The sequence below is a fragment of the Limulus polyphemus genome, unplaced genomic scaffold (genome assembly GCF_000517525.1).
Source record: "Limulus polyphemus unplaced genomic scaffold, Limulus_polyphemus-2.1.2 Scaffold1998, whole genome shotgun sequence".
In the NCBI taxonomy this organism is placed as follows: Eukaryota; Metazoa; Arthropoda; class Merostomata; order Xiphosura; family Limulidae; genus Limulus; species Limulus polyphemus.
In genome coordinates, this window is record NW_013667608.1 from 43,151 (window position 1) to 61,385 (window position 18,235).

The following is an 18,235-nucleotide window of genomic DNA, read 5'->3' on the forward strand; positions in this document are numbered from 1 at the left end:
ACGGTAAATTATCAAACAAGCAGATACGCTACAATATAATACTTTTTGAAGTCTCAGGAAAACCACTGCTGTCAGTACATAATTTAATCACTTAAAAGCTAATACAGCATGCCCTTTTTGAAAGTTCAGAAGAATTTGGTGAGATGAAGTATTCAAAGACAGAATTCAAATATAACCCCAACCACCCTGACTACACAGACAGAGGCTGGTAATGTTTATATATAAATCTGCAGCAAAATGAACAATAGGCCTTTTTCATTTCCAAATCAACCACAGTTACTCTTGTATAGCTTACTGTACAATTATACTTCATGGGTGATGCCTGGACTACACAACAAAGTAAAGCCACATCTGTTCTGTAGTCTTGGTGGACAGACTAGGGTAGGCCTGTAAACTTACACTTATCAATTATGTTAACTTTACTGCTTTAATCAAATTCAAAATACCTTTTGTTTTCTCCTTTGAAGCAAGTACATGCTTCTGTTTTGAAATATCAGTAAAATACTGATAGCATCACTTATGATAACCTCCATTGTTAATATTTGGTATGCATAGGCTAGGCCTAATGTTCGGATCACTAGTGTTATTTCAGTATCGACAACTTTGTGAAATTCCTTGCAATTTCAGCCTGATACCTAGTCAAGTCTTGCCACATGTATGCACTTCTTAAGAATTTATGCCACATTTGTTCTTCAAAGTGTTTGATTTCACCTAAAATTCCTAGAATATAAGCAAAGCATTTCATTCTAAGCTAATCGTGAATATCATTGTTTACAAAGCTTTGTTGTCAGGAAATATTCAATTTAAATTCACATAAGATAAAAATTGGAAAATTCAAAAAGTGTCTTTCTTTATTTTTATCATTGTTTGATCTGACCTTAGAACATTTTGATATATATTAACCAGTTTCTATCTGTCTTACTTGTAAAATAAAACTTTAACTAAAATGTTATTTTAACAAAAACAAAACATGATAAGTATACAATAAACTACTAAAATATAAAAATTACCACTAACTCAGATTAGTGTCAGAAAAAGAAACCAGATCTTTTTCTTTGGTGATCCATGTAAAGTACATATAAACAAAGTTAGTTTTCCTTTTATTTATTTATTTCTCTCTCTTTTTTTGATTAAAAAAATATTGATACTGAATGAAATAGTTCTTGTGTGTAATCAGAATTGAAAGAGTTAACAATATTGTATTTTCAACAGTTGAATGATACCAAATAACATTGATATTTAAGTTTATAGTTTTTGGGGTTATTTGTAAAAAATAACTAGTAATTGAAAATGATAAACTTTTAACATATATTTTTGAAACATAATTATTTATGCAATTGCATCAGTTTGCACAATGGTAACAAACTTATTGTTTGTAAAATACTAAAATAGTATACACCTCTCTTCATTGTGGATTTTTAAAAATTGATTGTCTATAAAATGAATCATCTGGTTTGCCCAATGATGACACAATCCTTGCTCTCCTAGCAGCTGGATCTGGGGCTTCATGTTAGTCCTATATATCTAGCTTGGTGCAGAAAGTTTGGCCTCCCAGTTTTGTTGTGGCTTTTTAGCACACATGATTGGGCTGAGGGAAAGACCAGATGACATGTATTTAATTGCTATCATGATAATACAGAAGTGAAAATAAATTATAACTGCTAAATTATTTTCCTGTATGTCTATTTTTTTTCTGGAAATTGGACTAGTGCTTACACTGTGTTTACTTCATGACATATTAAGATTTTTAGTTCAGAAAACTTGTACAGGCTACTTAACAAGTTATGGTATTTCACCTTCCTGTTTCTAGAAAAAATTATAACGAGGCTTACCCTGGCCAAAAATAATAGAAAGGTTTATTGTGACAGTGCAGATCTGTATGAATGTAATTGGAAACTGTATGGTTCGGTTTTTATCCAAGTGTGTAACACCACTCGAAATATGTTGTAACTATCATAGGTTTGTCTTGATAATTAAGTGTAAAACATTAACTTATAATAAAACTATGACAAATCTGTAATTACCCCACCACACCAGTAAATTACATAGCAGATTCAGGAATATCTTGGTCATTTCACCAACTCATGACAATGTGTGTTGGGTTGTTGATTTTATCAATAAGTAATTGTCATACATGAGCCTTAGTAATAGAAATAAAAGTTGAAAACATAACTTAGCAGAAGGAACTCATTGGCTTTCAAAGTTTAAGTGAAAGTTTTTGGTATGTTAATTGTTATAATAAGACAGTCTTGAAGTTCCTAGTATCATTTATGTAAAGGTAAGAATGAATTTTCGCTCTTATTAATCAGTGTATTTTTTAAGTTAAATGTGTAATATTAATAAATTGTTTTATGTATGCATGTAATAATACTAATTTTTGTGTGTATTGGCTAACTTGAAGACTTATTTGTTTTATTTGTGCAAGTTTTTGCTTTTCTCATTTTTTTAAAAGACTGTTGTGGCGATTTCAGTTGATGTTTTTTTTCTTCCCAGATTCATTAGAAAAAACTGGTATTGATGGTGAAAGAGTCCATGAGGCTTCATGTGTAAGTGTAGAGGAACAAGGAAATATCCTATTTTCAGTTTGGATTTCTTTTGCTGAAATCTATAACGAATACATATTTGATTTATTAGAACCTCTAACCCAAGGAAGAAAGCGTAGTACACTTCGTTTAGCTGAAGACAAGAATGGAAATGTCTACATAAAAGGTGTGTAGATTGAAGTGGTGTATTGGATAAGACTCAAATTTAATGCTGATGGAATATTGTCATCTTTTATTCATATAGAAACAAAGATTGATGCAGTAATTGTAATTTTCATTTTATGCATTAAAAAGCACTCAAAAGAGATCTCAAATATGCTGTAATAAATGGGTAATAACCAATTTTGATTAATTTAACATATTAGGCAAACTATTTTAGATGGTATGAAATTTGAACCTAATGATTATAACATGATTTAAATAATAAAACGTTTTATACTTTGTTTCTGAACAATTAGTTAGAATTTTAATGATGTTTACATTTTTGGCTTTGTGTATCAAAGCTCTTCAAGTGATTTTTATTGCGCGTACCCCTATATATCTTTGTGTAAATGTTAATAAAGAATAGATTGACATGTCTGAATGAAACTTTTCCTAGTTTAAATTGTATGATGTTTTGAGCAGATGCCTTTCAGTGGGCAGTAAAGACTGTTACAATGGTGTGCGTGTGTGTGTTATGTACTGTTATATGATCTTACTTCTCTATGCGTCTTTCTTGTTTAACCCTCTCACTAGAGACAGGTCAAAGATTGCATTTCACAATATTAGTTATTTTCAAAATTTAATTATACAACTTTATTATCAATATATATATCAATGAAGTTGCCATCTAAACACAGTTTATAATTAAAACGAAAATATTTTTAAAAATGCTTTATTATGCTTTTTTGTGGGTCAAATGGTATGTATTGAGTTATTGATCAGTTTATATTTTATTATTCCTATCATACAACATCTGTAGTGGTTAATGAATCAGAAACTCAAATTTCAACATTGAAAGGCTAGAATATAAAATAAGAGCCTCCCACCTTTTTTATTTGCTGGGGTATCAATACATTTAGCAAACCTATCAGAGTAGCCCCTCCCATTACTATTATTATTTTGAAACCTCTTGTCTACTCGTGCTTACTTCTTTTAAGTACATGTTTATTACCAATAGAAATCAAGAGTTGTTTGTAATTGACTTGAAGAGGAAAGCCATAGTTTCACTGGAAATGTTGAAGTTGACTAAATCTTTGTTCTAAACAGAAATGAGATTTTTTTTAACCCACATATAACTTAGTTGAAAAGACAGTGGTTTTTATGTGTACCAGTATAGTAATTTGATACTTTTTGGTTTTCTAGAATGCATCTTTGAAAGCTACAAAAATTAATTTGTTTCCCCCTTCACTTGAGAGAATAAATTAGGCTTACAGTGAAGCTTAGCAAATACGACACAATTTCATAAAATCATAAGTACTAGAGATCATAGTTTCAAGAAAAATAACTAAAAATTAAGCATTATGAATAAATCATAATAATATATTTACATGTTCATAGGAATTTACACACTTTCTGCAACTATACTGCTGAATTCCAGCCATCCAAGGAGAATAACTAACATCCAAATACCTACCAAGTGTATTGTAACAACTGTACTGTAAACAAGCCAATAAATCCTCTCCCACTGGGTTCTCAGAGCCTAAATTTCAATAAATTTTGGGAGAATGTCTGCTTTTTGGGCTACACATGTTTGTTTGCTATCAGCTCTGTCATTGCTTTATGTTCAACAGGTATCTGCTTCAGCTTCTAACAGTATAATAAACAGGAAATAGATGTGAGGTTAGAAGTAGGAACTCTCGGGAAAAGTACTTTGGAACTTTATGATCAATACTAAAAAGGATAGTACAATACTACTGCTTTATTGTCATTATACCTTAATGTGACAGAATCAGGAAGAGAAAAAACAGGTAAAATATAATGTTTTACTGAAATAAAAAAACATTTATTTAGAAAGTTTTTGAGATTATGCAAATGAAATTAATATTTTTCAGATGAATAAATTTTTTAATCTTAAATTGAAAATCACTTTGAATGCAGAGCAGTCAAAACTCTCACTTCGTTTATTCATGGACAAAGTTTTAGTAAAAATACTTTAAAATTCTACCTTTTTTTCTACAAAAATCTTGTAGTGTTTTAAATGCTTGAAAATTTTCATGAAGATATACAAAACATGTTCAGTCATAATATGGAAACTGATGGTCACTTTGGGATCACAAGGTCAGTGTAATCCACCATGTCTGTAGCAAGAGAGTTAAGTGATTAGGTCCTGTTTTTTGTCTTGTTATGAAATATGGTTTTAGCAGTTCTCTCTCTTTTTCTTTGCATGAATTCCATATGATCAAATCACATACCTCTTCATTAGGAATAATTAAATCATTTTAGCACTGTGCTACTATTTTTTTTAATATTTCCAGACATGAGGTTGTAAATAATATAATTTAGTGGTTTTATTTGAATTGCATTAAAATGTTTTGAACGCATTTAGTTTCTTTCACATACTGAAAATAGTGAATAATTTGCAGATAAGAAAGTGGATGAGATACAGGTACATGGTCATTAATTGTCAAATTTGATGTTAACAACAAGTTTCAAAACGTAATTAAGCAACTTTACTATCAATGTATGTCAGTGAAATTAGCATTATAATCTATGTTGTAATTCAGTGTTTTATAATACCTAACTTTTAATTCCTTTATTTCAAAAGAAACTTAAAAATACTCAATCTTCAGTTTTGTTGTCCCATGATGCACAAGCATTTACAAGTCTTAGCTTTTGATCTTTGTAATTTAAGTAATTTTTCTCATACACTTGACCTCAATGTATACAAAACTTAAGCTAATTGCTCTGTTTACACATCCTTCCTTCAAATTCTTTAGGACAAGTTCTGGGAAAAGAAAAATAAAACTCTTGGAAACCCTGAACAGAAGCCATGGCCACTTTCTACACATAGTCATACAATTTTGCACTCAATGTTTTTATTTATGTAGATAGAAAGAGCTAATTTTAAACTACAATTTTCCATTGGTTATTTTCAAATTGGCGTGCAGAATTTTATATAATCTTTTCAAACTGCTCTTAATATTTCTGCACCTTATGTCCTTCCTAGTATTTAGTGTTCTTTTTCACCTATAAATATGTTAGTTAGATAGATAATTAAATGGTATTTAGGTTTTAGCTTTATATTTTATATGTGTTATTTATGTTTTCATATGCATATAACCCAAATTTTGCCTTGGTTCATAAGATTTAGTGTGTATGCGAAAGCAACAACATTTTGCCAAAGATACTGTTATATTGCCCCAGGATGTCCATTGACTTGTGTTGCATTAAATAATAATGCTAAAGAACAGGAAAGGAAAATAAAACATTAAAACTATACTATATGTTAAAGTGTAATGATTTGCAGTTAAGGATATAACCAAAACGTCTTTTTAGATTATTCAATAAAAAATGAAAAGTAAATACATTTTTTCTATTTCTTAATTTTAAACATTTCTTGGTGCAAGTAACTTACAATACAAAAATAACAAATCTTTAATTAAAATTATCTCCTTTGTGTACAAAATACTTGTAATCTTTAAAAGAAATCCTACTACTTGTTGTGAAGATACATTAAGAAAACTCGTACGAGCAAGAAGCCAATGAGCTAAGCCCATAAACTTAGAGTTAACATAAACTATGAACAAAGTGTTATGTGAATTTAGAAATTATTTTTTGGTTTTGTAAGTTCCTTATTAATTAAGTTTGAGGAGAACATGGGATATTAGCAGTCCAATTGAGTTGTTTTCTTGTCCATACAGCTATATAGAACTATAAACATTTAAATATATCTATTGAAAAACAGTAAAATAACTGGATATTATCAAGGTACACAAATCTGAAGAGTATATATGTCTGTATGGGAATGTATTTGAAAGAATTTGGAATTGAATAAACAAAACATACTGAAAGATTTCTTACTTAATAAGGTTGGATGTATAGTTAGTTAAACTTAAACCCTTGTCATGTCTTTGCAAGGCACATAGTACTGGTGCTTGTGAGCTCTGATTTTTAGTGGCACAAGCAGATGATAATGGTGACCCATTCAATCCTGGACAGTATTCCAGTCCATTGCAGGTTAACCCCCAGCTAAGGGCTGGTATCCATCATACAGCTAAGCTGGGTAGACTGGAACAAATGTGGTAAAGTGTTTTGCTCAAAGACAACAGAATGATGTGGGCCAGCCTTGAACTCTCAATAATCCAACTATGAGTTTAAAGCATGAAGCCATTGGTTCACACTACCTCTCTGGTGCATAGTTAAGATGCAAAAATTATTTTATTTTAGTTGCTCAGAGTTAAAACTGAGAGATCTAAGTTGAGCACCAGAATAGATGACTAAAAGAGGCAAGAATGCTATTTCTACTTGTACAGTTTGTCCTTTTTAGTTCATCCAAACAGTGAGGATCCACAATCTTCATACTTTAAAATGAAGAAAAAGTGAATCATTTTTCTTTTAAGTATCAAGTATCTTGGGAAAAGAGGCTGATCCAAGTTTAAAGACATGGATATGACACATAGACAAATATGGAATAAGTTGAATCACATTTGCTGTATTTAATATCACAGATCCGAATATCAAAAAAGTTGCAGAAATTTGTCAGAATTTAGTCTCACTCATTTCTCTTGATTAATTAGGATGAGATTAATATACCATTTGATTGAACTATTTGAGATACTAAAACTAAGGTGAGAAGTAGGTGAAGTGTTCCATAAATTTTAAAATACGATTTTTCACGAGGACAAAGAAGACCCAGTGATATCAACATGAAGGGTACAAGGAAAATCATGTGGTTCAGAGTAAATTACTTAATGACCTACATTAACATTAAAAATCTGTTTTTAACTATATTGTGTATTCTGTAACGTGTAAAGGAATTATTTTTGTGATGCAAAGTATAATAGAAAGTTTTCTCATTCTTGAGAGATATTTTTTTCCCCTTCATATAACAGGACTTCAAGAAATATGCGTGTCTTCAGCAGAAGAAGCTTGCAGGTTGCTTAATATTGGACAGAAGAACTTGCGAATTGCAGCTACAAAACTAAACCAGCAGTCTAGCCGCAGGTAAGCATGAATATCCTATACACTTAAAATTGCCAAGCTTCCTTTCCCCAACTTTTATATATATATATATGGGAACTCTCGGGAGCTCCTACTGCTGACTTGAATACCAATATAAACTTACAAACAATATTTATTCCTACCTTAATTTATTTCATAGCTTTCTTACACATCTTTAAAATAATTAACAAAAGATGACTAAGAAAAAAATGCCAGAATACCTTCATCATTTACCATATTAATGTCAAACCCACAGTTTTTGTTGGTTAAATTAGTTACTAACAGAAAGACAGTTTTGATTAGTACTTCATAATCTTTTCAAATTTTTAAGCAATACAACTTGAGGAGGGGTCAAAGATCAAGAAACTTCTGTAAGCATAGTGAGGCAAAACAGTATAGTACTGTGAATATAAGAGGTGAAGTTTGACTAGCTGAATTGTGTTTTCTTCTGGGAATACCATTGAGGTTATAAAGTTACTTTGAATACCACTGATGGAAATAGATTTTTGAATACTTAGATCAAATTAATAGCACTAGAACTTGATTAATGGACTTAAAACTTTTATTTAGGATTTAAGAGTTATCTGGTTTGCCCAATGATGACATAATCCTTGCTCTCCTAGCAGCTAGATCTGGGGCTTCTTGTTAGTCCTACATATCTAGCTGGGTGCAGAAAGTTTGGCCTCCCAGTTTTGTTGGGGCTTCTTAGCACACATGACTGGGCTGAGGGAAAAACCAGATAAGTATTGAAATGTAGATAGGAAAAGTAAAATAATTTTATACCTGGTTATTTTTTTGTGTATTTTTTATTACTGAGGATTATTGTTTCTTTCCGGAGTAAACTATATTCAACTCTGATACATTCTAACGATCAGATATTTAGTGTGCCCAAGCAAGAACATTATAGTAAAGCTTTTTTGAAATACCAGTTATTACATGCAAACTAATTCAATAAAAATAATATTTCTATAAATTAAAATTTACTTTTTACAGAGTTTTAAGAAATTTAAAAAATTTTAGATTTAAAATAATAATCCTATTTGCATTTTAAATAATGACTTATAAATTTCCACTGTTATTGTAAAATCATAAGTTGCATCCATCAGTTTGATTTTTCACCTCTTTTTTATTTTTTTATTTTGAAAATTAGATTAACATCTAGTGTGCATATTTCATGCAGTAGACAAACCCTGTTTTCAAGCGGCTCTTGTAATAGATTTACCTACTTAGTGTTAAAATCTGTGGTTTGATTCCTCAGAGTGGAGAGAGTGCAGATAGCCTGTTTAGTAGTTTTGTGCTAAAACAAACAAACCAAACCATTATCAAGAAGAAATCACAGAATGACAATTCATTGTAAAAACTTTTTAAGGTCAAACAAATATGATGTCTTTCAGTGTGGTTATTTTTATTTTAAGACAAGTTTAATTGACAAATTGATAAAATGGGTCATGGTAGTTCCATTTTATATGTGTGGCAATATGTACACAATTCTAATTCTTATAAATTAGCCAAACAAACAAAACAAAATATCATAGTTTGAGCATATCTTAATGGTATATTATAGATCCCATGTTTCAACTAATGTCATTTTAGGAGGTATGCATCAGAGGATTTCACAGCCACTTGAAAGATATGGTAGAAATTCTCATAGACTGACTGACATCCTGTTACTGTCATTCATGGCTACTAAATTACAAAATACATTTATATGACATTTAACCATTTAACTAATTTTCTTAAATAGACAATTCAACATATTTTTAAAGCATTAAATCAAACTAATCATGTATTCTTATTTATTTGTATAGTCACTGTATCTTCTCCATTCGACTTGTTCGTGTGGTAGATGTTGCCAAACCACATAATGCAAGGATTAGCAAGTAAGTGTGACTTAGGTATTTAGTTTGTTAGTGCTGTCATAATCTATCTAATTCATGTTTTTCTGATTGTTTTGCAAATTAGGAAGATTAAAAAATAAATTGTATATTATTGATTAGTTACTACGTTCACTGAAGGTATATATAAGGTTTAAACATAATAACTGTTATGTTGTACTTTGTGATAAGATTTTGTCAGAATGATTGTATGTGTAATAGCAGATTTGTAGGTTTGTACTACTGTTTGTTAACCCTCTTGCTATGGGAAGGTCAGAGTGTGCATGTCACAACCTATTAGAGAGTTAATTCAAAATTGAATTAAACTACTTTATTGTCAATGTGTACAAATAAACTTGATGTTAAAATGTAGTTAATACATCAAATTTTAATATTATATAAGTTTGATCTCTTAATTTTATAAGGGAATATTTTAAGATATCCTAAATCTCTACTAGTATGAGAATCATGCGATTAGCTTGTGTGATATGTAATTCAAGAAGGTAAAACGAGCTACCCATTTGCCGAGTGATTTACACACTTGTGTGGCAGGATTATTAGTTAAACATGGTTCAAAGAGCAATAAAATCATGTATAAACAGATATATACTATTACAAGCCTTAAGCTATTTATGATAAATAAATGTAAGATCCTATTACAATCTGCAGTCATTCTACAAAGAAAAAGAGTAATTTAGATTTATTTCATATTTTTTATGGTGATTACAAAGTTGGTCAAATCAAGTGAGTCTATATAGAGTAAAAATAGAGAAAATAACAGATAAAGTATAAAGTTTTACTGGAAAAAATATTTGATATTTATTTAAGAGGTTTTGCAAATGAAGTATAAATATTCTTAGATGAATAAAAGTATTTTTAATATGAAAATGAAAATCACTTTGCATACGGAATAGTCAACATTCTGACATTTGCAGACAAATCTTTAGTAAAAATGCTTGATTAAAAAAATCTGATTTTTTATGTACAAAAAACTTAAACTTCCCAAATTTCATGAAGATACACTTAACTCTTTCACTATGAGCTCAGTCGAATCACCCACATTTGTGACCCAAAATTGACATTTATAGTTTCTATACTAGAACTTATAAGATGTTTTGTGTATCTTTACAAAATTTTAGAAGCATTCAGTAAGCATTATAAATTTTATAAACAAAAAAAACCATTTTTAATGAAGTATTTTCTGAGAATTTATGGAGTCAGTGTTGGCTGCTCCTAGCATACGTTTTTTTTTTCTTCTTCTTCTTTTTCAATAAAACTAAATTTTATCTGTTATTTTCTCTACCCTAACTCTATACATGATTGGTCAATTGACCAATCTCGTAACCACCATAAAAAAATATAAAATTAAATTACTTTTTTTTTTCTAGAATGACTTCAAATTGTAACAGGCAACTACATTTATTTATCCTAAATAGTTTAAAGTTTATTGTATTATTGTCCTTTAAACCATGTCTAACTAATAATCTTACTACACAAGTTGTAAATCACTTGGCTAATGTGTAGCTCACATTACCCTATCAATTTATGTAATGCTCAAGCTACTCACTAGTGTACTTCGGAAAAATTCTTCTTTCTTTCTTTCTTTCTCTTTTTATACCTAATCTACCCTATTTAACCTTGTTAGTTTCTAATTTTTACAAGTTGGTTGCTTTTATAATGATAATTGTACAATATACATTAAAAACAATAGAAAGCCAAGGATTTCATTTATCAAATGACATATTGTGTAACATGTTCTGAACAGATAATCATCAGTTTTATTTGTAGTATGGGTTTTGTTCCCACAGGAAGCGTAACGACTAGTTTGGATGAATTTGTAACATCTCTTGTCGCGTAGTTCGAAAGGAAGAAAAGTTATGATTGTTAGAAAAAATTATTTGCTTTTTGCATGTTAATATTCTATGTTCTTTCATGCATTATTTAATTAAATAAAAAGTAAGGTTAAGTGTCATTGATAGTCGACGGCACAAAAAAAAGAATACTTGGATAAGTATTTAATTTTTGTTTTTCATGTTTGTTCTTTATTATTATAAAAGTAACTAAAATGTAAAAATGGGGGTCTCTTTAGGTTAGTTAAGGTTAGATTAGGTAAAATAAATAATAATATATAAAAGTGTTTCACGAGCAGGTCATGGCTAAAGTAATTCGATGGTGTAATGTGAGCTCTACATTCTTCAGGTGAGTTACAACTTATGGTGCAAATAGTAGTTAAACATGGTTCAAAATGCAATAATATTTAATTATAAATAGATGTATATTGTTATGATTTAAAGCTACTTAGTATAAACGAATGTAGTTTCATGTTGCAATTTAAAGATATTCTAGAAAGAGTAAAAGGGTAATTTTAATTGATTTATTTTTTTGTGTGTGTATGTGGTGGTGGTGGTTACAAGGTCGTCAAATCGACTGACCTTGTATAGAGTTATTTTAGAGAAAACATCATAGAATATAAAATTTGCACACGGACTATTCAAAAGAAATACTCTATATTCACAGACGAATCTTTTTTTAGTGTATTTAAAATGCTTCACAAAAAAATGATTTTTTTTTGTATGTGAAAGACTTGTAATGTTTACTGCAAGACTACCGAATTTCGTGAAGATATACATACTATATTAAAAGTTAGTAGTATCAAATGTATAAAGACTTTATACTATTACAAAACAGTCACATGATCAGTCAAATCAACCGAGCCTATGTTGAGAGAGTTAATTAAATTTTGAATGTAACTCGATAAAGTCATGATGTGCATTTTGACTTGCTCATAACAAGAGGGTTAAAAGGTATAGTATGAAAACTGTAATGACTAGTTTGTGATTACGAGATTGGTGAAATGAGCTGAACCTGTGTTAAAAATGATAACCAGCCTATTCTTGTGTGTTTTGAAGCTAAATAAAAAGCTATAAAAGTTTGTTGCTGTTACACCACAGAACTTGTTTATACATAATTCAAAAAAGAATGCATAAAACACTGTTCTATTCAATAGTAGGTTTTTACCTATATTATATTTGAAGAATTTCATTTAGTAATAAGATATGTATAGTATATTTAAAGACTGCTTAGTGTATTATCTCAAATAAAATTTTAAAATTTAAATATCCAAGTATCAAGGAGTAAATATTTATGTGATTCTTTCTGGCATTACAACTTGTCCTGTGAGGTTTTGACATTGCCAAAAATATGTTTTATACTTGTGATTCAGTTGTGAAATATAAACAGAGGCAGCTTATAAATTAGTGATATTTACTGTTTTAATTTGTATACAGGTTATCATTTTGTGACTTAGCTGGTAGTGAACGTTGTTGCAAAACTCATAACACAGGAGAACGGTTAAAAGAAGCTGGAAATATCAACACTTCTTTGCTAGTTCTTGGTCGATGTATAGAAGCTCTCCGTCACAACCAGCTTCACAAGTTTGTGACATTTTTGTTTATTTCTTATTATGTTATTCATTCTTTACAGAACCTATCAACCTTGTATCATGTATTTTAATTATTTTTAGAAATTACTTGTTTTTTCAATTTTCATACCAGATGTTTCTGAGTTATTGCTGTTTTAAAGCATAGTGCATTTGAATCTACTAATCCTTAATATTAATGATAATAAAAAGACATGGGAATAGGTAAATGCACTCGAATATATCCAACAGATCACATTACATTATGTTTTGAAACTGGGGATTTTTTTAGAGGTAAAGTTCATGTTGCTAGTACAAATTTTCAGTGTTTCATTTTGAATTAAAAGTACTTTTGTAGAAATGAACTCATGTTGGTAAGAGTCTTCTAAGCTATTCAGGTTGCTATTGTTTTTTAATTGAAAATGAACTTTTGGTGACAGTGATTTTTTTATGATGTATGCTATCTGGTCTTAAACATTGTGGTTAATAAGAGTGGTAAATACATGTATTATACCCTCTCTAAAAATGAAAATAAAAGCACAGAGTAGAAGGACAGCACATGCCTGCTGGACATACACAGTGGCTCACTAGCTCTGCTTGTAATTATGGTCATTCACCCACCATTATCAAGGGCTATTTATACACACTTTAGTGGATGACACAAGTAGAAAACTAAATGATCAGATTTCAACAATGATGAATGGTATATAAGCAGTGGTGTGATAATAGTATTTAATAGATTGTTATGATGGTGCCTGGCTACTGCAGAGTACAATTTAAAAATAACTGTTTTTTTAACTAAGTAGAGTCATCACAATCTATTGCCTAATTTGCTTATCAAAATATATTTGCATTTTCAGTAAAATCGTAATGTATCACATAAAAGGTAATGGGAGTTTGTTGGTCCCAAATTACTAATTGTTTATTACTTATTCATTATTAATATAAAATAATAATTTGTTAAAATATGAGGAATAAGAAATTATACCAGGGTTCTTCTACTTAGATAATAAACAAGAAATTTAGGTACATTTCAAGTAAAACTATAATGCACAGTGTACATTTATAAAAACTTGACAATTATTTTGTTATTAATAACAGATTACCATAGTAATACAGATCTGTTTAGTTACAATAATATGTACAAAAAAAAGTGAAAATGACTAACATTCTTTGAAAATTGTATTTTTCTATTCTATCTAATATTCCTAATGACTATAAAGTTAAAGATCATAGTAAAAATAGTATTTGGTAATTTCCATCTAGTAAATATTAATTATATGGGCACAATCTAAAATCACTGGTAAGAAAGTTTCTTGAATGTCTTGTTCTTTTTCCTCTTTTTTACTCATCAGCTTTTTCTCATATAGTGCTTCATTGAAAAATTTCATTTCAAAGAACATCCTCTTTCTAATATACTGTTGAATTACTTCTCTGAGTGAATTGAAGTGAGATGAGGATCACCTGATTTCTGATTGATTTTGCTACTTGTGGTTAACTGCCAGAATATAACTTAAAAACTTCTCTTTGCACTTCATCAAGAACTGGTGAAATTCTGGAGTAGGAGAAGTTAAATCACCATAACCATCATTATTCCTTGAAAAAAAAGTGAACATTCGTTCTTGTTGATGTGCTTCACCTTTTCTGTACATTTCATGGCACGCTTACAGTTCTCAATTGATATCTTGCTAAATATTGCCACAGGCTGACTGCAGTGTGTGTGACATAATAGAGGGTGTTCTCTTTTGGAAGACTCAAAAGTGGTGCCAGATTGGACACTACCTTCACTCACAGAAACAGAAACTGGTCCTTGAAAAAAGCAGTGGGACAATAATTGTTTAGCAACATCAAGCTGACAATTTACATTTGGGGCTGATGATAATATTGAATTCAGCATGACGTGTTTGAATCTTTCAGTGAAGTATTTTGGACCTTGATTGTCTGAAAAGTGTCCCTTTTGCACAAGTTATTGAGAAAATATTTTCAAGACAGTCCTGCTAGTCTGCATGTAAGCAAAAAATCTACTGTCTTGAGGCTCTTGAAGGTGCTTAATTCATCCCATAGTTGGTCAAAATCTGCCATCCTGTAATGGAAGGGATTAGTCACTGGTGAAAACATCTTATGCAAGGGCAAGTGACAAGATCCAGTCTTAATTCCCCTGTTGAAATGATTAGTGTTTCAAAGTGCTGAACTTTTGAATGAGTCAAAAGGATTGTCAATTTTACCTGTGAAATTGATAGTGTGAAAAACCTTCTGGGATAAATGTCCCATAAAATATAACTCAGGATTGCTAATGACACCATCCCACTAAAACTTCAGTAGTTGTCTTTACTTTCATCTTTGGGAAGGGAAAGGAAGAGACTTGCATGTTTTGCAGTGTGCTTGGGAGCAAGACATAAACCCTTACAGGAATCAGTGCCAGATAATTTTCCTATATGCTTCCAAGAAATAACATTACCATCAACAAGAAAATTGTATTTGTGGAGGCTCTTTTTTGAAGCACTTCAGTAACTGTGGTGGATCAAACATGATGAAGTACTTGTATTCGTTGTACCAAAAGAATGGTTTCTCATTAGTGAAGCAGATATCAATAGTAATTGTTTTTACATAAAATCCCATATTGTGAAAGTGGTACAGACACTCTTTGAGATGAAACTTGAATGTGGCACTTTTTCTGTTACCTTTGGCATAGAAAGAATTAGAGATCAGATAAGGTCAATGATGAGGAAAAACAACAAACTGAAATGTGACGGTACAAGGTGTGCAAATCGGGATTTGAATGGAGTTACTTGGGTTAAAATTAAAGAATGAGATTTTGAGAGGTATTCACATTTCCATATCCTTCATAGTGAAATGATGAAATCACACATCTTTATTGTCTTTGTTGTTTCTCAAGCAGTTTATTGTGCAGCGATACTTGGTGTATTTGTTTGAGTGGGACACAATTTTTGATATGTGAATGACCATAAATATAGTTGTCACTATCCCTCTAGTTGTTTTTACTCTGTGGGGAAAGTAATGTAGAAATAAACATAATAGGTTATATGAACGTATAATTTAAGTTTAACACCAAGGATGTTTTTTTTTTAATTATTGCTAGAAATATTTCTTCCATTAGTAAAAGAAGAATATCAGAATTGTAAGGTGTAAACTTGTATATATATATTTATAACTAAGTAAAAATATATTAATGCTGTATTTCATTTTGTGAATTGCATTGTTGAAGCCACATAATTGGTTAATGCAAAAGCTGAAGAATGAATAGTTAATTCCTAATCATAAAAAAACAATTTTACACTCTACTTGCTAGTAAGAAAAGCAGGGTAGTCTACATAATTTTTTGAAATAATGGGAAAATGAGCATGGGATAATAAATATCAATAAATGTATTCTGAATTAATATTTTTTGTCCGTACTTGCAAGTATAAAGAAATTATAATTTTTTTTAATCCCTAAATTACATTAACATGTTGCTCAAAACACATGAGCCTGATGCGAAGCTTAACTGTTTCTCTATTTCAGAGAAAAGAAGGTAGTTCCATTCAGGGAAAGTAAGCTAACTCGCTTGTTTCAAGCATTTTTTACTGGTAAGGGCCAAGCTTCAATGATAGTCAACGTTAACCAATGTGCATCAATGTATGACGAAACTTTGGCAGTAATGAAGTTTTCATCTATAGCTAGACAGGTGTGTATGTTTTGTGAACTTTTTCAACACAACAAAGAAATATGGCTTGGGTATCAATTTTACTTGGATTGTCATTGAACTTCTTAGTAGTTAATTGCCATTAAATATTGTTAAAAGTGTTTAACCCTGTAAATATGGGCAGATGTAATTTGAGTGGCCTTTTAACACCAGGATACATAACACTATACATACTATAACTGAATCTACTTAGTGTATCTTCATGTAATTTACCTGGCCTCTAGTGAATATTACAAGTATGTTGTATGCAAAAAAATCAGGTATCTAGGCACCCCGGGGTGTTGGTTGTTTTGTTCAATTAAGATGGATTCCTTGATTTTTCGTTTGTTTATGTTGGGTTCTTTGTTTAAAATGACTGTTTTTAATAGATATACAGGAATCCCTCGATTAGTGCGGTTAATGTGTTCTGTAAAAGAGCCACACTAATCGAATATAATAACTCATAGGAAATCATGTAATTCGTACCTCAATTTTCATTCTCATTCACAATTAATTTCTATTTTGCATATTTTTTAATCAAAGTATAGGTATATAAGAAAATACGAAAAAAATGCAATGAATTAAAATTTATTGATCTGATTTTTTAATGAAAAACTTATTTAGAGTGGCTTGTCGCATCGTATTCTTCTGTTCTTCATATAATTGGTGGTACTGAGAAATTGCCTCATCAATTTTTCTGCAAATTTGACAGCTTCTATCTTCATCAGGGTCTGTTTCTAAACATTTTCCAGGCCTGGCATGGCCAGGTGGATAAGGCGCTTGACTCGCAATCTGAGGGTCGCGAGTTCGAATCCCCGTCACACCAAACATGCTCGCCCTTGCAGCCGTGGGGACATTATAATGTGACGGTCAATCCCACTATTCGTTGGTAAAAGAGTAGCCCAAGAGTTGGCGGTGGGTGGTGATGACTAGTTGCCTTCCCTCTCGTCTTACACTGGTAAATTAGGGATGGCTAGCGCAGATAGCCCTCGTGTAGCTTTGCGCGAAATTCAAAAACAAACTAAACCTTTTCCCTTATATTCTTCAATAACCGTGAAAAGTTCTTCTAATTCCTTCTTATGCTGGCGGGTAGGTAAGATTTCTTCACATTCATCAATGTCTTCATATGCTCTCCTTATTGGTTAGTTCTTCTGAATAAGCTTCTAGCAATTCTTGAACATTTTCGTCGTCAATCTCAGCAAAGCCAAGTTGATTTCCAATATGAGTAATCTCTTTTAATGACCTCTTGTGTATCTTTTGAAAAGCCTGTGACGTCCTGTGCACAGTGTTGAAGAACTGTCATTCAAACACCTTGCATATTTTTAACTCTAGTAATAACTTGACAAGTAAAATACTTACCCATTTTCTATTTTTAATTTTATTTAATTTCGGTGCCTAAAACTTACTTTTCAATTACTATGGTTAAAATGAAATGTGTGTTACCGCACTAATCGAGTATTATGCACGCACTAATGGAATATTGGTTGTAAAGAAAATTAAGCACACTAAACGAAAACGCATTAATCAAATGCGCATTGATCGAGGGATCCCTGTACTATGGTTTTTTGAGTTGCAA

At 30.6% G+C, this 18,235-nt stretch overlaps 1 protein-coding gene across 1 annotated transcript in view; it reads left to right on the forward strand.

Annotated features, from left to right (window-relative positions):
* The window catches only part of LOC106465606 (kinesin-like protein KIF20B), a 104,296-nt gene that overhangs the window by 35,396 nt on the left and 50,665 nt on the right, over window positions 1–18,235 (forward strand). The window contains exons 5-9 of the mRNA XM_013925840.2: window positions 2,494–2,709; window positions 7,577–7,688; window positions 9,494–9,565; window positions 12,847–12,993; window positions 16,500–16,662. Coding sequence (XP_013781294.1) covers window positions 2,494–2,709; window positions 7,577–7,688; window positions 9,494–9,565; window positions 12,847–12,993; window positions 16,500–16,662 — 710 coding nt within the window. The remainder of the gene's footprint in view (window positions 1–2,493; window positions 2,710–7,576; window positions 7,689–9,493; window positions 9,566–12,846; window positions 12,994–16,499; window positions 16,663–18,235) is intronic.